This window comes from Sphaeramia orbicularis, chromosome 22 (assembly GCF_902148855.1).
Source record: "Sphaeramia orbicularis chromosome 22, fSphaOr1.1, whole genome shotgun sequence".
NCBI classification, from domain to species: domain Eukaryota; kingdom Metazoa; phylum Chordata; class Actinopteri; order Kurtiformes; family Apogonidae; genus Sphaeramia; species Sphaeramia orbicularis.
The window spans coordinates 10744635-10765831 of NC_043978.1; the positions used below are offsets into that span (position 1 = coordinate 10744635).

The 21197-nt window shown below is 33.0% G+C and overlaps 1 protein-coding gene across 2 annotated transcripts; it reads right to left on the reverse strand.

Annotated features, from left to right (window-relative positions):
• Positions 1–13789: 13789 nt before the first annotated feature.
• On the reverse strand, positions 13790–20028 carry nenf (neudesin neurotrophic factor). Of its 2 annotated transcripts, XR_003934439.1 has the most exons (5): positions 19840–20028; positions 19620–19680; positions 18150–18253; positions 15017–15488; positions 13790–13983 (listed from the first exon to the last, which is right to left on the reverse strand). XR_003934439.1 is itself a non-coding variant. In XM_030125917.1 (4 exons), the coding sequence occupies exons 1-4, from the start codon at positions 19978–19980 to the stop codon at positions 15312–15314; spliced, it is 483 nt and encodes a 160-aa protein (XP_029981777.1). In that variant the 5' UTR covers positions 19981–20028; the 3' UTR covers positions 14975–15311. The 2 variants fall into 2 exon arrangements, 1 of the variants encoding a protein (XP_029981777.1); XM_030125917.1 differs by lacking the exon at positions 13790–13983 and having other exon boundaries at positions 14975–15488.
• Positions 20029–21197: the final 1169 nt, after the last annotated feature.

The window sequence follows — 21197 nt, forward strand, 5'->3', positions numbered from 1 at the left end:
ATAGATATCAGCTCTGAAATGAAACTACTATGAGATATTTTTGTTGTTATCGTTGTATTTGTCCAAACCATTGTACCTTTAGTTGGACCAGATATTAAAATGAACAAGAAACTGAAGAAAACAAGGGGTGGTCTAATAACTTTTAATAAATTTTTCCACAACTGTATCTTCTCTTGATTCGTGTTTTGCTGATTTTCTTATGACCCATTAAAAAATGAACCTTAACTGTGCAGAAAAACTTAAAAAGTGCATTTGAACATAAGCGCTTTGGCTGATTCTATTCTAAAAACAGAATGTGAGGAGCCTTTAAAGTGCAGCTATGAAGTGGATTGTTCATAAACCATAATTGCTCACTATCTCATTAGACTTTGGACTATCCTTGTGAAGGTGCCACAAGGTTGCACTTACACAGATTAAAATATCCAAACACTTGGAGCTTGCCAAGTCGCCTTTAGACCCGCTAATAAGAGCAAACGTCTCCAGAACTGGCAGAATTTAACACCTTCACTAAGTGCTTATTAAGTGATTTTCCAAAGCAAACATGGATTCTCCTCAGCCTTTTTCAAAAAAAAAAAAAAAAAAAAAAAAAAAGAAAGCAGGATGACTAACACACAACAATACATGACCAATTAGTGCTGCGGCAGATCGGAGCCGTTACACAATCCTTTTATGAAGTTACACTGGATCACGCCCCGGCTGTCATAAAGATAAACCCAACGAAACTTAGGCAACAAAAATCTGAACATCATTTATGAAAATATTATCGTCTGTGTTTCTCAACTGTTTCCACTAATGATGATGATCCGATGTGTAAAGCACCTTTGTCTGACAGACACAGTGAAGCGTCAGTACAATCATTCTGTTGAACTGGATTTATTTTAAATGTGAAAAGTATTGAATGAAATGTCAACTACAGCAGAAAACTACGGTGGCCCAGAGGTGCAATGGCCCCAAAAAATTATCCACTAGCCCATAAAATTATCCACTATAAGAAAAAAACAGAGAACAGCCCCAAAAATTATCCACTATAAGAAAAAAAGACAACAGCCCAAAAAATTATCCACTATAAGAAAAAAACAGAGAACAGCCCAAAAAAGTATCCACTATAAGAAAAAAAAGACAACAGCCCAAAAAATTATCCACTATAAGAAAAAAACAGAGAACAGCCCAAAAAATTATCCACTATAACAAAAAACAGAGAACAGCCCAAAAAATTATCCACTATAAGAAAAAAAGACAACAGCCCAAAAAATTATCCACTATAAGAAAAAAACAGAGAACAGCCCAAAAAATTATCCACTATAAGAAAAAAAAGACAACAGCCCAAAAAATTATCCACTATAAGAAAAAAAAAACAACAGCCCAAAAAATTATCCACTATAAGAAAAAAAAAGAGAACAGCCCAAAAAAATTATCCACTATAAGAAAAAAAAGAGAACAGCCCAAAAACTTATCCATAATAAGAAAAAAAAGAGAACAGCCCAAAAAATTATCCACTGGCCCAAAAAATTTTCCACTGTCAGAAAAAAAGAGAACAGACCAAAAAAATGATCCGCTATAAGAAAAATGCTTAATTCCAGATTTTTTTGCTTAATTCAACTTTTTTTTTTTTTTTTTTTTTGCTTGATTCAAGATTGGTTTTGCTTAATTAGCGATTTGTTTTGCTTAATTCAAGGTTGTTTTTTTGTTTTTTCTTTTCTTAATTCAAAAAAATTTTTTTTTTTGCTTAATTCCAGATTTTTTTTTGTTTTGCTTAATTCCAGATATTTTTGGCTTAATTCAAGATTTTTTTTTTCTTAATTGAAGACTTTTTTTTTTTTTTTTTTTTTTTTTCTTAATTCAAGATTTTGTTTTTGTTTTTTGCTTGATTCCAGATATATTTTGGCTTAATTCAAGATTTTTTTTTGCATAATTCAAGATTTGTTTAGCTTACTTCAAGATTTTTTTTTTGTTGCTTAATTCAAGATTTTATTTATTTTTGCTTAATTTCAGATTTTTTTTTTTTTTTTTTGGCTTAATTCCAGATTTTTTTTTTTTTTACTTAGTTCAAGATTTTTTTTTGGCTGATTCAAGATTTGTTTTGCTTAATTGGAGATTTTATTTTTGCTGGAGATATTTGGACTAGAAATGAGAAAAATACACTTGGTAAGATTTAGATTTTTTCCAGTGTTGGGTTGTGCAACTGAAAAAGACATTTGCTGACATTGTCTGGATCATCATTTTTAATTATTTTTTAATCACTTCATCCAGAAAACAGCTGCCAGATTAATCACAGATAAAAATAACCATTAGCTGCAGCCTGACTTTTCCCACTCATAATACCTGCTCTGAGCATTTTCCAGAACAACACAACCAGCTCCTTCCATTAAAACTCATTAATGTGTTTGATGTTCATTAACTTTATCGTCAGCTCGGTGTAGACATGACGTCAGCGTGACCTCTCAGCAGAGGCTTTTCTCCTTGGAGTGTCAACAGAAGCCCAGACCAGTGTTTCTTATCTGGTTTCACACTGATGCAGAAGACTTTCAATGACCGGCTGAGGACGTCGAACACTTCGGCTGAATCGGATTAAACGTAAAATACTCATGAGTGACCGAAATAAAAGCCAAACCATAAGGTGGTGACATGAACACATCAGTCCAGCGTCAGCAGAGCGGGTTTCAGTGGTGACGGAGAAGGCGTTTGGAAGCTTCTTGGTGGTTGGAATGTGAGCGGCGTGGGTCAAACTCTACTTTTGGTTAATGAGTAAAGGTTAAAGGAGAGAAACACCTGAAGCAGAAGACACGTCCAGAACGAAACCTGATTAACACTGACGAACTGCTGCAACGTTTAATTAAAAAATATTAAAAGAGGGGTGTCAAACATACGGTCGGAGAGCAAAACCAGCTCAGCAAAGGTTCCAGTCCGGCCCACGGGATGAATTTACCAAACGCAGAAATTACACTGAAGATATTAACAGTTAAAGGTGTACATTTTTTTCAATTTAATTAAAAAATATTACCAATATTCCACCTGTTACTAAATGTTTTGTGTATTTGTAGTGCCATTGTGATCTGTAACTTGTTTAAATGATAAGTAGAGGTATAATGTTGTTAAAATTGTAATTATTTTTCTTAAGAAATTCCAGTTTTTTCATATTTTTTGTGAAAGAAGAGTTTGTAAGTATAATTTAATTTTACTGTTTTGCACTAAAACAAACAGAAAAATTTGGAGTCGTCATTATTGACAGGTTTTTATGTTACTGTTATTATTTTACCGGCTGAAATAAATTGAGTTGGACAGCCCTGTGTTTAAAGAAATGTCCTAAACCTTATTGTACCCCCCCCCCCCCCCCCCCAAAAAAAAAAAAACAACAACAAAAAACAAGATAAATAATATGATCAAATCCTGGTTTTTGCTCATTTTGTCCGTTTTGATTCATTTCGCTGATTGATTTTCACCTAATTTAGTGTTTATTTCTTTTATTTTGCTTTGTTCAGCTGCTTAAGTTTGGTTGTTTTCATTCAATACATTAACTGTAGTGTTTATCTGATTTATTTTAATATATTACTGTTAAAAAAAAAAGCACAGCCTGGTGTTCACTGCATCTAATAAAATAGGGGCAAAGCAAGTTCTTTTTCAACTTTCTTTTTTTTTCCACATTTTTTATTGAGTTTCTTTCAAATTTATAAACCAATGCAATATAGAAAATAGGAATGGTATACTTTTTTTATAAACATATAAATTACTCAACTTTCTTATATGTATTTTCAGCAAGAGGGGGAAAAACATGTACTTTTAGCCTTTTTTAATCACAATATCATTTCTTAACATATTATTTCTCTCTGGCAGTTTGCACACTAACCCATACACTGCACATTTATGTAAAAAAAATTTCACTTAGTAATAGTAGTTATATATTCTATGCTCACTCTTTCTAATTAAATTATTCTTTTTCTGTTTTTATATACTTTAAATTCTCTTGGATTTCAGTGTGATTTTCATTGTACTGGTAAACCTGTTTCTTTACTGTACACAAAATAATAAAACACTTTGAATCTTTAAATTTCTTTCTTGCTCTGTGACAGTGGATGAAGTGATTTTTCTCATTTCTACTCCAAATATGTCATTACACTTAAAATATGTCACCTAAGGAGTAACTTTTCAGTGAGATAAAGGAACTTATTTTTGACAATAGATCTGGAAAATCTGATTTCAAGAAATCTTACCAAGATAATTTTCACTTGTTCCATTGGTAGATTTTTTTTTTCTTGCTTAATTTTTGCTTTCTTTCACATGCTTTTTATTGAGTTTCCTTCAAACTTATAAACCAATGCAATATAGAAAATAGGAATGGTATACTTTTTTTTATAAACATATAAATTATTCAACTTTCTTATACGTGTTTTCAGCAAGAGGGGAAAATACATGTACTTTTAACCTTTTTTAATCACAATATCATTTCTTAACATATTATTTCTCTCTGGCAGTTTGCACACTAACCCATACACTGCACATTTATGTAAAAAAAATTTCACTTAGTAATAGTAGTTATATATTCTATGCTCACTCTTTCTAATTAAATTATTCTTTTTCTGTTTTTATATACTTTAAATTCTCTTGGATTTCAGTGTGATTTTCATTGTACTGGTAAACCTGTTTCTTTATTGTACACAAGACAATAAAAGGCTTTGAATCTGAATTTCTTTCTTGCTCTGTGACACTAAACTGATACGACTCACTATAAAAAAAATCTAAACAAGTGGATTTTTCTCATTTCTACTCCAAATATGTCATCACACTTAAAATATGTCACCTAAGGAGTAACTTTACAGTGAGATAAAGGAACTTATTTTTGACAATAGATCTGGAAAATCTGATTTCAAGAAATCTTACCAAGATAATTTTCACTTGTTCCATTGGTAGATTTTTTTTTTTGGCTTAATTTCTGCTTTTTTTTTTCCACGTGTTTTTTATTGAGTTTCCTTCAAACTTATAAACCAGTTCAACATATAAATTAGAAACGGTATACTTTTTTTATGAACATATAAATTATTAAACTTTCTTATATGTATTTTCAGCAAGAGGGGAAAATACATGTACTTTTAAGCTTTTTTAATCACAATATCATTTCTTAACATATTATTTCTCTCTGGCAGTTTGCACACTAACCCATACACTGCACATTTATGTAAAAAAATTTCACCAGTAATAGTAGTTATATATTCTATGCTCACTCTTTCTAATTAAATTATTCGTTTTATGTTTTCATACACGTTAAATTCTCTTGGATTTCAGTGTGATTTTCATTGTACTGGTAAACCTGTTTCTTTACTGTACACAAAATTATAAAACACTTTGAATCTTTGAATTTCTTTCTTGCTCTGACACTAAACTGATAAGACTCACTATAAAAAAAATCTAAATCTAAACAAGTGGATTTTTCTCATTTCTACTCCAAATATGTCATTACACTTAAACTATGTCACCTAAGGAGTAACTTTTCAGTGAGATAAAGGAACTTATTTTTGACAATAGATCTGGAAAATCTGATTTCAAGAAATCTTACCAAGATAATTTTCACTTGTTCCATTGGTAGATTGTTTTTTTTTTTTGCTTAATTTTTGCTTTCTTTCACATGCTTTTTATTGAGTTTCTTTCAAACTTATAAACCAATGCAATATAGAAAATAGGAACGGTATACTTTTTTTTTTATAAACATATAAATTATTCAACTTTCTTATACGTATTTTCAGCAAGAGGGGAAAATACATGTACTTTTAGCCTTTTTTAATCACAATATCATTTCTTAACATATTATTTATCTCTGGCAGTTTGCACAATAACCCATACACTGCACATTTATGTAAAAAAAAAAAAAATCACTTAGTAATAGTAGTGTAAAATGTGAAATGAACCCATATGAAAGTGTCTGTCACATGTGTAAGGATCTGAAGTGCTCTTACTGTTTTGGGCATGTTGGCTCAGTTGGTGGAGCTCCAGCAGATCAGAGTGTTTCCCAGGCTGACGACGCTGCAGTGGCCCACTCCCAGCTGAACCTCCACCTGATAAAGACCGCCGCTCGGCTGTGTGTGGCTGCGGAGTGGAGGGCAGGGCTCCGCGTCCTTTGAACTCGGGCCGTAGATCAGCGGCAGTGACGTGGGAGGAGGTTTCACTCAGTTACTATCATACGCACTGACAGCGTTCGTCCTCCGGTGTGACCGCGGACGGACAGGGCGAGTCCAAAAACACCCCCGCCCACACGGTCGATCACCTGTCTCAGCACCTGAAACGCCGTGACCTTCGATCGAGGCTAGTGAGGCTATAAAACCCACAGTGACTATTTATGTTCCCTGTTAGGAGTGAAGGAGGACCGCCCTAAACACATCAGATCTAGAATAGATTATACAGACAAACTCAGCAAAACGCGAATCTAGACAAGATACAGTAGTGGAAAAATTTATAAAAATGATTAAACCACTTTGTTTTCTTCAGTTTCTTGTTCATTTTAATGTCTGGTCCAACTAAAGGTACATTTGTTTAGACAAATATAATGATCACAACAAAATATCTCATAGTAGTTTAACCCTTTCATGCATTAATTATGAGAAGCTTAATCAAGATTTTTTTTTTCCTTGGTGTTTTTAATTCCTCTTTAGGCATGAAAAAACAAACAAACAATGTGATTGAATTTTTTTATGAACCTATTTTTCATGGCGTTACAAAAATATCCACTCAGCTGGACACCATGTGTTTAATTTTAGAAGCAAAGAAACATGTATTTACTATGGAAGTAAATCTGTCTCACCAGATTTTGAATTATAAAAGCCATTGAATTTCTAGCACTGAATTTTTTTGCACTGAAATTAAGTATCTGATTTTTTTTTTTTGCACTGAAATTAAGTATCTGAATTTTCTTTTGCACTGAAATTAAGTATCTGAATTTTTTTTGCACTGAAATTAAGTATCTGAATTTTCTTTTGCACTGAAATTAAGTATCTGAATTTTCTTTTGCACTGAAATTAAGTATCTGAATTTTTTTTGCACTGAAATTAAGTATCTGAATTTTTTTTGTACTTAAATTAATTTTCTGAATTTTTTTTTGCACTGAAATTAAGTATCTGAATTTTCTTTTGCACTGAAATTAAGTATCTGAATTTTTTTTTGCACTGAAATTAAGTATCTGAATTTTTTTTGTACTTAAATTAATTTTCTGAATTTTTTTTTGCACTGAAATTAAGTATCTGAATTTGTTTTATTCAACTGAAATTAAGTATCTAAAATTTTTTTTGCACTGAAATTAAGTATCTGAATTTTTTGTCTCTCAATTTTACTATGTTCATAAATTTAGCATTAAAAAAAAATCTGATGCAAAAAATTCAGAAGCAAAAAATTCAGATGTAAAAAATTCAGATACAAAAAACTGAGATCACACATCTGGGACACCGAGGATAAGCAATGATTCTATCTCAAGTGGAACCGCCAGTCAGCCAATCAAGTTATGTTAGATTGGTCATGTGATGCCAAAAAAATTCAGATACTTAATTTCAGTGCAAAAAAAAATTCAGTGCTAGAAATTCAGTGGCTTTTATAATTCAAAATCTGATGAGACAGATTTACTTCCATAATTTATTGATATACTGCACAAAAACTATGAAATAAAAACATTAATACTGCTAATCTGATGTTTTCTCACATTTTAATATACCTACATGGAGATAATTTGCCAAAAAAAAACAACCTTTTTGTTAAAAAAAAAAAAAAAAAAAAAGGTTAATTACAGTCTAATAATTCGAATTTTTTTTACACTCAAACATGTTTCTGCAGATCAGGTTTATCTAGAACAACAAATTTACAGTAATGGTGTGAATTACAGTGTATGGGATGATGCATAAGTGTCCACTGTGTTGGCTGATATGGAAATAAACCGACAAAATCCATAAATATACTAGAAAAGCACTCGGAGAACGCAGACCTCCGCCAAGCGCAAAAATTCCCCACATAATCGGTGATACAAATCCCACATTTATTTTTTAAAATAAAATCCGCCTTCTGGATCAGATCCGGATCAGCCTTTGAAATGTGATAGAGGACCCCATTGTCAATTCCTGAGTTAAATTTCATGAGTTTTGGTCAATAATTAAGCGAGATATTGGGAAATGAAAATTTTGGCCCCATTTACCACAATGTTAACGAAAATTTCAAAGTGATCCAGAATCCAGGATTTCTTCCGGATCACCCCCAAAAGTTAATCATTTCTTCCTTATCCCATTTCCAACAAACCCTGAAAATTTCATCAAAATCTGTCCATAACTTTTTGAGTTATGTTGCACACTAACGGACAGACAAACAAACAGACAAACAAACCCTGGCAAAAACATAACCTCCTTGGCGGAGGTAACAAGAGAACAACACCTTTGAACAGCTGTCCACTGTAGTGACCACAATGCATGAAAGGGTTAATTTCAGAGCTGATATCTATCCATTTAACATGTTTTCTTGATAATAACCAAAATCACTTCAGTTCTTCCATCAGTATCTATGGCATTGTACTGACAAAAACAGTGCTTTTAGACATTCCATGTTTTCTTTTCTGTCTGTTTTAGTCACATGATACACACAGGAGTTAGGACTGGATTGTTTTTGACGACTTTTGATGCTCTAATAATTTTTCCGCTACTGTACATGGACAAAAGTATGTGGACATGTTGAATTCAGGGGTTTCTTTTCTAACAGGGGTCTGGGCTTCAAAACAATAATGAATTATGTCAGAATATAGTTTTGAAAATCAGCTATTTTCCTATATTAATTAAAGGGAGGGATGTTCAAGGTTCTAATAGTTTTGGAATTTTCATCATAGTTTAGTTTTATTTACTTTTGACTTTTTTTTCTCTAATTCAGTTAGTTTTAATTATTAATTAGTTTTTAGAGCAGGTTTGCTAGTTTTTATTAGTTTTTGTTATTTCTAAATGCCTAGTTTTAGTTTTTTCATATCTTTTCTCTTCTTCTCCGTCGTATTCAAATAAATCCCAGACAGGACTCTGCTGCTTTCTCCTAACTTTAGTCTCCATGTTTCCAGGTAGAGTGGGGACCAGAAGACGACTGGAAACCACAAGTGACGGACCGTTAAATATCAATCAATCAATCAGTCAATCTTTATTTATATAGCACTTTTCATACATTAACGGTGTAACACAAAGTGCTTTACATATAAGTTTAAAATCAGTACCGACCACCCACCCACCCAACCACTCACACACACACACACACACACACACACACACAAGCACAGACATACTTAAAAAGACTACGTATGGTGCCAGTAACTAAAATTGCTTGAGGGAAATAAATCAATTTCATATCAATTCGACATTGACAAAGATGAAAACGAAGGGAATTTTATCCATAGTTTTTATACGTTTTAGTTTTCTAAACACACAATACAGTTTCAGTTAGTTATCATTTTTTCTTTTAATTATAGTTTTTATTTATTTCAGTTAATAAAAATGTTTTTACAATTCTAGTTTTCATCATTTCATTAGTTTTTGTAAATGATAATAACCTTGGTGATATTTTGCGTTTTGTTTTTTTTTTTAATGGAATTCTTTATTTTCCCACATTTCCCTGTGGTCTCCATAAACTGTAAATCAGGGGTCACCAATCCTAGTCCTCGAGGGCCGGAATCCTGCATGTTTTAGATGTATCCCTCTTCCAACACACCTGATTCAAATGCTAAGCCTATCATCAAGCTCTGCAGAAGCCTGATAATGACCATCACCTGTGCTGGAAGAGGGAAACATCTAAAACATGCAGGATACCGGCCCTCGAGGACCAGGATTGGTGACCCCTACTGTAAATGCTCTGCTTGGGTCTGAATTCTTCATTCATTCAACTCCACAGGTCCATCTTCAACCCTATTTCTGAGTAATGACAACAGAAAGGTGGTTTGGAGCGCTGGCCCTTTAAATGCACATGAGCCACTTCAGGCCCGCCCCCTCCAGCTTGTTGGCTGTGCTGCCACTTGTTATAAAATGGAGAGAGAAGAAGAAACTACTATAGATACTTTGGGGACACTGCAGATACATCAGCTTTATTTATCATGACAAAAAAACACAACAACTCTCATTGATGTGTGATTATACACTAAAGAAAACATAACTATGATATTTGTTTTAGCTCAAATCCTCATAAACTTGAATCTTACACACTGATACTTTAGTTTTTCACTGTTGTGTATGCAATAAATATTCTGATATTAGAATATAGAGAATATATAGTTAATAAACTGAGCATAAAGCTGTGTATTGTACATTAAAAGAGTGATATTTGTCTTTTTTTAATGGAATTCTTCCTTTTCCCACATTTCCCTGTGGTCTCCATAAACTGTAAATGCTCTGCTTGGGTCTGAATTCTTCATTCATTCAACTCCACAGGTCCATCTTCAACTCTATTTCTGACTAATGACACCACAAAGGTGGTTTGGAGCGCTGGCCCTTTAAATGCACATGAGCCACTTCAGGCCCCGCCCCCTCCAGGTTGTCGGCTGTGCTGCTCTGTCCCGTTCAACCAACAACTGAACATTTGAGGTAATGGGCTCCAGGTTTGGACATATTTTCAGTCTGAACTACAACCGCTGCTGCTGACAAACAATTATGGAGAAATACTGGAGAAATGTTGGTCTGAAGTCTGGACCTGATATGTGCAAATGTGGAGACGGAACTAGTTAGAGACGGAACAAATTAAGCAGGAATTAAAAGAAGTTGTAGAAATCCATTTGATTTTTGACCAAATGAATATAAAGATAGTTTTGCAGCAGCTGAAGGGTTCAAATTCAAACTGTATGAACTATTAGGGTCCAAATACACAAAGAAATGAACCACAGACTGAGAAAAGTGGGTTTAAAGAAATATGATCCATTCACTGATCATGCAGATCACAGGTGTCAAACATGTGGCCCAGGGGCCAAATCTGGCCCGCCAAAGGTTCCATTCAGGCCCGCAGGATGAAAGTGCAAAAATGAACCTGAACTGTCAAGGTTGTCCAAATGCTTTTGGTTCAGGTTCCACATACAGACCAATGTGATCTACAGTAAAAATAACAACACAATAAACCATAAATAATGACAACGACAAAATTTCTTTGTTAAAAATTATGCGGAAAAAATTTAAGTGAAAAAAATAACATTACACTGTGAAAATATTCACATTTACAAAACTATTCTTTCACAATAAAATACAAATAATTACATAAATAAAAACAAAGATGAACAACCTGAAATGTGCAATTTGAACAATATTCTGCCTGTTACTAAATGTTTTGTGTATTTATGGATCCACTGTGATGTGTAGTTGTGTTAATAATAAGAGATGGAATATTGTAGAAACTGTTCAAATTTTGGTTCCAAACTCCAAAATATTCACAATATTCTGCCTGTTACCAAATGTTTATGTAACATTGTGTGTAAATGCACATGTATAAATAATAAGTTGAGGCATAATATTGTTAAAATTGCACTAATTTTTCAAATGACATTTCAGTTTTTTCTGGTTATCCACATCTTTTTTTTTTGTAAAATGTAAATATTTTCATAATTTAATTGGGGGTTTTTTGTACTAAAACAAAAAGAAAAATTTGGACTTGTCATTACCTCCGCCAAGGAGGTTATGTTTTTGCCAGGGTTTGTTTGTTTGTTTGTCTGTTTGTTTGTTTGTTTGTCTGTCCGTTAGTGTGCAACATAACTCAAAAAGTTATGGACAGATTCGGGTGAAATTTTCAGGGTTTGTTGGAAATGGGATAAGGAAGAAATGATTAAATTTTGGTGGTGATCGGGGGTGGGGGGGCCCACGGGGGTGGGGGGGCCCACGGAGGGGGCCACTGATCGTTAGTGTGCAACATAACTCAAAAAGTTATGGACAGATTTGGGTGAAATTTTCAGGGTTTGTTGGAAATGGGATAAGGAAGAAATGATTAAATTTTGGTGGTGATCGGGGGTGGGGGGGCCCACGGGGGGGGGGGGGCCCACGGAGGGGGCCACTGATCGTTAGTGTGCAACATAACTCAAAAAGTTATGGACAGATTTGGGTGAAATTTTCAGGGTTTGTTGGAAATGGGATAAGGAAGAAATGATTACATTTTGGTGGTGATCGGGGGTGGGGGGGGCCCACGGGGGGGGGCCACTGATCAGCCTTGGCGGAGGTCTGCCCTCTCCAAGTGCTTCTAGTTATTTATAGATTATTAAGTCATTATTTTACAGGTCTGGCCCGCTTGAGATCAAATTGGGCTACGTATGGCCCCTGAACCAAAATGAGTTTGACACCCCTGATGTAGATGTTCATTAAAGCTCAGATTGAAGCTGAGGGTTATTCTGTCAAAAACAGAGAAAACTAAAAGTGACTTTTTCAGCAAAGATATCATTAACTAAATGTAAAAACAAGCGTGTCCATCCACTGTCATTGATCCAGCTGCATGGGTTTTACTGGTGAATCAATATTGTAGAAGATGACGGTGTTTCCATGGTAACTACGGAGCCTCTGAACGTCCAAATGGGTCATAAACTATATGGACAAAAGTATGTGGACACGTTGAATTCAGGTGTTTCTTTTCTAACAGGGGTCTGGGATACAAAACAATAATGACAAATGTCAGAATATAGTTTTATATTATGGGATAAATATCATTTCATTGGTTAGTTTGGTTTAAATTGTTATCTTTGTTTCTAAAACGCCTCAGAGATGGTTTTGAATGAATTTCTCTCAACATTTTATTTATTTATTTATTTTTATCCATGACTATGATTTTAAATCTTCTACCATTAAATTTCCAAAATATTTTTCCTGCTCTGACTGTAAATAATAATTTTCTACCACATCTAACCATCTACTTTCTTCACATCTCACTGAGGAAGAAAAACCTACCATTAAACTTTAAGGAAATATTGACGTTTTTATCTCAAATCCTCATGAACAGGATATCTGACAGCTGTAGACATGATGTGTCCCAATATTTATGTCCATATAATTTATAAAACATCAATACTTCCTTAAATCCTTGCTCAGTTCTCCCAATTCAGCAATTGACATTTATTCATTTATTTATTTAGTGTTTATTACTTTGATTTAGATGTTGAATTCAGCTGCATTCAGGCTCTAATAACATGACAGATCATTTCAGACATGCATATACAGTCACACAAAAAATTATTAGACCATCAAAAGTCATCAAAAACAATCCAGTCCTAACTCCTGTGTGTATCATGTGACTAAAACAGACAGAAAAGAAAACACGGAATGTCTAAAAGCACTGTTTTGTCAGTACGATGTCATAGATACTGATGGAAGAACTGAAGTGATTTTGGTTATTATCAAGAAAACATGTTAAATGGATAGATATCAGCTCTGAAATTAAACTGCTATGAGCTAGTTTTGTTGGTATCATTATTTTTGTCCAAACAAATGTACCTTTAGTTGGACCAGGCATTAAAAGGAACAAGAAACTGAAGAAAACAACTGTGGTCTAATAATTTTTTTCTGTGACTGTACATCAGCTGATTAATCATTTATCAGCTTTTTCCTCATCATAATGACCATACACTAAGTTTTAAGAGGCCACTATCAGTCGACTTTGACGTATGTGAACATTAGAGCATTGGTATTTATTGGTGTATTTGTTTTCCAACATGTGACAGTAAAATATTTTATTGACCACAACACAGAAAAAAATTCTCATTTTTATACAATATAATATTTCATTTGTACGTTTATTTGTTGTTATTTATAAGTAAATTACATACCTTTTACAGCATTTGCCTCATCACGTTTTCTGTTATCTGACATTGGAATGACTAATTAATACAAACATCCAGTATCAGTGATGCTCTCCATCCAGTCAGAGGTGATCTTATTTTGGTTACATTTTCTAATTCAGAACAAAATGCTCTACTCCTAATGACTTCATAGTACAAGAAATAATAACATCTAATGATTTAACACATAAAACAGCAGTTCACTACTAGGGGTGTAAGAAAATATCGGGTCTGCAATATATCGCAATATTTCATTTCACAATACTGTATTGATATTAAAAAGTACTGTATCGATATTTTTAGGTATTTATTCAAATGCAGATATTGTGGAGGTTCATTTTTGTTTGTATTTTATTTATTATTATTTAATACTCTTTTATTAAAATAATGTTCTTTCCTTTGTTGGGATTGCACAAAAATAATGTTCTGATGTTAGTTCTGAACTACTGTACTTTCCGGGCTATAAGGCGCACCGGAATATAAGCCGCAGGTGTCCATGTTGTGACATGAGATATTTACACAGAAAGATGGTAAACAGAAAGATTATTTAAATATTTATTTCCATACCTTAACTGCTTTTTTCCAAACAGTGCCTGTAACACGGCGGTAAAACGGCAGGAACACGGCTGGTTCAAAAACCCAGAAAAGTCATTGATCTCGCTGCAGCTCTATTTCCTTCTTAGACAGACACATTGATTGCTTTTAACTTAAAAGCTGCAAAATGTGCATTTCTTCGTGTGTTTTCCATGATGAGGTGCATGACACGCAAAATAATTGTTAAAAGTTAAGATTAAAACTTCTCCTCTTCATCACCTCTTCCACCCATCTGTCTCACTTTTGCGTTTCCTGCTAGAGCGCCCCCTGGTGGCCATTAGCCTGTAAAACTCTATACTCGAGCTGCATCGCTGTATAAGCCGCAGGGTTCAAAACGAGAAAAAAGTAGCGGCTTATAGTCCGGAAAGTACGGTGATAGAATATGAACATTTGAACAGGATCTGAAACTGTAATGTGTCAGTTTGAACACAGGAACATTTTGTGATATAACATTAGATCCTGTTCTGATCCAATTAAAATGTGTTTGGTATTTGTGCAGATTTCTGGTTTTAAAAAAAGATAGAAATAAAAAAATTGACTTTTTAACAGTATCATAATATATAGTAATATATCGTATCATGATCCTAGTATTGTGATTTGTATGGTATTGCCAGATTCTTGCCGATACACACCCCTATTCACAACAGTCTACACCAGTGAATTTATATTACTCTTATATGTAAACTAAAATAATCAGTCACTAATTTAAACAGTCTGTAGTGGTTATGTCTTCTACAGTCCATAATACAGATGAAATATAAAGCAGTGGTGAGGACGTTTACAATTAATGGTAAACCTTTGGGACAAATGTTCATTATTGCACTTTTTTTGGATTGTGGCTCCTTTCAAGTAAAGAAAACATGTAAAAATATTTAAAAAAACCTGTGATTATAACCTTAGATCCAGTGACTTCCTTTGCCTAAAAGGTGAAATAATGTCAAAACTCATCTTTGATGTGAAACTGAGGCTGGTCTTCAGGTTTAAAGTTCTCGTTGGGAGTCCCATCTTGGTTGAGGATACGTGATGCGGTGTAACCCACAATGGGATACTTGGTTTTGTACGTGCCTTCAAACACACTGTCCAGAGACTCCAGCTCCTCTTCACTGAGACCTGTCTGCAAATATTAACAGTGGAAATGTCAGTAGTGTCAAAAACATAAACAGATACTTTATTTTTTATCTATTACTAGCTGCTGAAAAAAAGTCAATAAATAAACGACAGATGACACAAGAACCGACAATAAATAATTGGATAGACATAACCATGGGAATTGATAGGATGGAAAGAATAACCTTCACTGTAAATTTGAAGATGGATTTGTTTGTGCAACACTGGGAGGGATGGGTGAGATATGTGAAGCCTTTGAGATCTGATTTTGCTGAGATGAATGCATGAATATGAACCCAAAATCCTCTGAAGGAAATATGTTTTTGTGTTATCTATCTTTATTTATACATTGATTCTTTACTTGGAGATCCTGTATGCCAGGACCATGATGAGCATGAGCTGCTGCAAATGTTTTTGTTTTGTTTTTTTACACCTACTCTCTGGATGTGTATAGTTTGTGTATTTGTTTGTTTTTTCAATGTATGAAAAAAAAATTGAATTCTTTCAATAAAAAGAGAATTAAAAAAAAAAAAAAAAAAAAAGGAAATATCAGTAGTTGTGCATTTTTCTTTTTTACGGGGGTGTCAGTGGTGTTTTCATCGATCAAACTGAGTATTTAAGGCCGTATGGTGCTATATGTTCAGATTCTGAAACTCTTTATGCCACAAATATGGAAGTAAATCTGTCTCATCAGATTTTGAATTATAAAAGCCACTGAATTTCTAGCACTGAATTTTTTTTGCACTGAAATTAAGTATCTGAATTTTTTTGGCGTCACATGACCAATCTAACGTAACTTGATTGGCTGACTGGCGGTTCCACTTGAGATAGAATCATTGCTTATCCTCGGTGTCCCAGATGTGTGATCTCAGTTTTTTGTATCTGATTTTTTTACTTCTGAATTTTTTGCATCTGAATTTTTTGCTTCTGAATTTTTTGCATCTGATTTTTTTTTTAATGCTAAATTTATGAACATAGTAAAATTGAGAGACAAAAAATTCAGATACTTAATTTCAGTGCAAAAAAAAAATTTTAGATACTTAATTTCAGTTGAATGAAACAAATTCAGATACTTAATTTCAGTTGAAAAACACAAATTCAGATACTTAATTTCAGTGCAAAAAAAATTCAGATACTTAATTTCAGTGCAAAAAAAAAAAATCAGATACTTAATTTCAGTGCAAAAAATAAAATTCAGATACTTAATTTCAGTGCAAAAAATAAAATTCAGATACTTAATTTAAGTACAAAAAAAATTCAGATACTTAATTTCAGTGCAAAAAAAAAAAATCAGATACTTAATTTCAGTGCAAAAAAAAAAAATCAGATACTTAATTTCAGTGCAAAAAATAAAATTCAGATACTTAATTTCAGTGCAAAAAATAAAATTCAGATACTTAATTTAAGTACAAAAAAAATTCAGATACTTAATTTCAGTGCAAAAAAAAAATCTGATAATTTCAGTGCAAAAAAAATTCAGATACTTAATTTCAGTGCAAAAAAAAAAAATCAGATACTTAATTTCAGTGCAAAAAATAAAATTCAGATACTTAATTTCAGTGCAAAAAATAAAATTCAGATACTTAATTTAAGTACAAAAAAAATTCAGATACTTAATTTCAGTCCAAAAAAAAAATCTGATAATTTCAGTGCAAAAAAAATTCAGATACTTAATTTCAGTGCAAAAAAAAAAAATCAGATACTTAATTTCAGTGCAAAAAAATTCAGTGCTAGAAATTCAATGGCTTTTATAATTCAAAATCTGGTGAGGCAGATTTACTTCCATACACAAACAGGTGACAAATTAAAGGAAAAACTAACATAGGGTGTCTTAGGCTACGTTCACACAGCAGATGCATAATCACTTGAACTGGCTCTCTGTTAAAAAAATTACTTTATTCACTACTGGTTTTCTGTAGAAATATCATTAGAACAAAAAAAAATCCATCTTGTACAAAAATGTTTGTTTTAGTTCAGATAGTATGGAAGTAAATCTGTCACATGTCGGCGTCACATGACCAACCTAACATAACTTGATTGGCTGGCTGGCAGTTCGACTTGAGACAGAATAATTACTTATCCTTGGTGTCCTGGATGTGTGATCTCAATTTTTTGCATCTGAATTTTTTGCTTCTGAATTTTTTACATCTGAATTTAATTTAAAATTTATGAACATAGTAAAATTGAGAGACAAAAAATTCAGATACTTAATTTCAGTGCAAAAAATAAAATTCAGATACTTAATTTCAGTGCAAAAAATAAAATTCAGATACTTAATTTCATGCAAAAAAAAAATTTTGTGCTAGAAATTCAGTGGCTTTTATAATTCAAAATCTGATGAGACAGATTTACTTCCATAATCTTGGACTGTACAAAAGGCTAATAAAACCAAGCATTTGGATGTTGAGTGTAAAATACACTGGATGTAATAAAATAAATCTATGTTCGACTGAACCATAGTGATGCCAGCATACACACAGCCTAGAATATGATTCCATTGTTTTCTGCAGCTGATTCTCAGGTGTCAGAGGACAATGCTACACACTGGTGGGAGTTAACTCTGACAAACGAACCTTTGAAAAACACTAAAAACCAGTTCAGACAGCGAGGCGGTTGAGGTGATACCAGGACAAAAGTTTTGCATGTATCCATTCACAGACCAACTCACAGTATCTGATGTCAAGTCTTCTGGGTTGAGGGACATCTTGGCCACTGCTCGGGTTGAGTCTTTCCCAACCAGTGCATTATACGGTGCATCTTTTCCGTAAAACTCTGCAATGTTTCCAACAACATGAGTCCAAAGTGTGCCCTGAATGCAACATCTAATGCAGCAAGTGTAGCATACTCGTCCAGTGCATAGGTTGATTTATGGAGGGTTTAGAGATTTTATACTCTGTAAATCAGGGGTGTCAAACTCATTTTAGTTCAGGGGCCACACACAGCCTAACATGATCTAAAGTGGGCCGGACCAGTAAAATAATAGAAATAATAGTAGAAGAACATAGAAATAATGTCAACTCTAAAGATTTCTCTCTGTTTTTGAGTGAAAAAAGTCAAATTCCGTGGTGAAAATGTTTACATCTACGAACCGTAACATGACCAAATATGAACCTGAAAATTAGTTTTTTTAAAAATAGGTGCAATTTTAACAATGTTGTGACTGGTTAATCATTTATACATCACAACTTACAGATCACAGTGGATCTACAAATACACCAAACATTTAATAACAGGCAGAATACTGGTAAAAATTAGACATACTACTCTTAAGTACAGTGGTCCAGAGGTGCAACAGCCCAAAAAATTATCCACTATAAGAAAAAAAAAGACAACAGCCAAAAAAATTATCCACTATAAGAAAAAAAAGAGAACAGCCCAAAATATTATCCACTACATGAAAAAAAAGAGAAAAAAGAGAAAAGCCCAAAAAATTATCCACTATGAGAAAAAAAAGATAACAGCCCAAAAAATTATCCACTATAAGAAAGAAAGAGTACAGCATAAGAAAAAAAAGAACACCCCAAAAAATTATCTTAACAATTTTCAGCCTATGCATTTATTTTTTGTGGTGGCCTTAATTTTAAAGCAAGAGACTTTTCGGGTAATTGAAAAGGTGGATGATGTTTTTTTGTTTATTTTTTTCTTATAGTGGATAGTTTTTTGGGCTGTTCTCTTTTTTTTCTTTTATTAATTCATTTTTTGGGCCGTTCTCTTTTTTTCTTATAGTGGATAATTTTTTTGGGCTGTTCTCTTTTTTTCATATAGTGGATAATTTTTTGGGAATGTTCTTTTTTTTATATTAGATCATTTTTTGGGCTGTTCTCTTTTTTCTTTTATTAGATGATTTTTTTTATTTTTTTATTTTTTGGGCTGTTCTCTTTTTTTTCTTATATGGATCATTTTCTGAGCTGTTCTCTTTTTTATTAGATCATTTTTTGGGCTGTTCTTTTTTTTTTTTTTTTTTCTTATATGGATCATTTTTGGGCTGTTGCACCCCTGGGCCCCTCAGGTTTTGGCCCCTGGGCCTCATGTTTGACACCTGAGCAGTAAATGTTAAAGAAAGCCTTTCTGAGGATTACAGCAGACTTTTATTTCACAGATTAAAGCTAAATGTTGCTTGTTATTAGGTTTTACAGACCTTTTCCTTTGGTGACATCAAACACAACTCCCTTAATGGCCATGTAAATAGGCAGCCCATCCTAAAACAAAGAAGGAAACAACAAAACAAAACACAGGGTTGACTGTCATCTCCACCACTCAGGTTGTGAACATGGATGAGTGTAACAGGAGGTCAACACAAACACACTGTTTGTTTGTTTGTTTGTTTGTTTGTTTGTTTATTTTCTCCACTTGTTCACCTCTGTGCCGTCGTATCTCTGCAGCTCCTCCTCTGTGAACAGTCGGACAGGTTTAGTCGCTGGTTTATGTTTTAATTTGATATCTTCGGCTATAGTCGTGTAAAGCAGGGCTAAAAACACACAAACCCAGGCTGCAGCCATGGTTGGATCCTAGTTTGGACAAGTTTTAGGCGGAAACTCGACTTTCGTCCACACTTCCCTTATCCACACATGGAGTTAATGCTGCGTTCAAGACCGTCAGATTTTTTAGTTTTAAACTTGGGCGCCGGTTAGTAACTGTAAAGATTACTAAATAAATAAAATTCATATCACATGTCCCAAAAAAACCGAGATATCAGAATTGTATTATTATTTTTTTTTAAAAAACTGCAAATATGTATTATAACACACATGATTTTTTTTTATTTTTTTAAAGTGCCTATGGAAGTAAATCTGTCTCATCAAATTTTGAATTATAAAAGCCACTGAATTTCTAGCACTGAATTTTTTTTGCACTGAAATTAAGTATCTGAATTTTTTTTGGCGTCACATGACCAACCTAACATAACTTGATTGGCTGGCTGGCGGTTCAACTTGAGATAGAATCATTGCTTATCCTCAGTGTCCCGGATGTGTGATCTCAGTTTTATTTATACATCTCAATTTTTTACTTCTGAATTTTTTGCATTTGAATTTTTTACTTCTGAATTTTTTGCATCTGAATTTTTTTTCATTCTAAATTTATGAACATAGTAAAATTGAGAGACAAAAAAAATCAGATACTTAATTTCAGTGCAAAAAATTTTTTGATACTTAATTTCAGTTGAAAAACACAAATTCAGATACTTAATTTAAGTGCAAAAAAAAAAAAAAAAATCAGATACTTAATTTCAGTGCAAAAAAAATTCAGATATTTAATTTCAGTGCAAAAAAAATTCAGATATTTAATTTAAGTACAAAAAAAATTCAGATACTTAATTTCAGTGCAAAAAAATTCAGTGCTAGAAATTCAATGGCTTTTATAACTCAAAATCTGGTGAGACAGATTTACTTCCATAAGCGCCCAAACAAATTTAAAGTACTCTCAAGTCTGTTGTAACAAAATCAAAACTGAAGCCACCAGCTCATGTTCATTAGATTAGCATAGGGAATGTAATGAGGACAAATAACATCTCCAAATGTATTTACAGATTTTGAACATGGCATACAGAATTTTTAATTTATGGTTAATTTGATAATTTTATTTGGAAAATTTCACATACACAAAAGTAACTATGCCAAAACACACTCAAATTTTAAAGTCTTTATGACTGAATTTGAAAAATATATTAAATCACTGGAATTTATCTTTAACATGAAAAGCACAATGTCATGCATCG

Excerpts from the sequence above, each read along its gene's own strand:
- nenf (XM_030125917.1), bottom strand. The coding sequence starts at position 19,980 with ATGGCTGCAGCCTGGGTTTGTGTGTTTTTAGCCCTGCTTTACACGACT. Across the intron at positions 18,254-19,619 it reads TGATGTCACCAAAGGAAAAG|AGTTTTACGGAAAAGATGCA; the intron begins GTCTGTAAAACC and ends GAAACATTGCAG. Across the intron at positions 15,489-18,149 it reads AAGACTTGACATCAGATACT|ACAGGTCTCAGTGAAGAGGA; the intron begins GTGAGTTGGTCT and ends TAATATTTGCAG.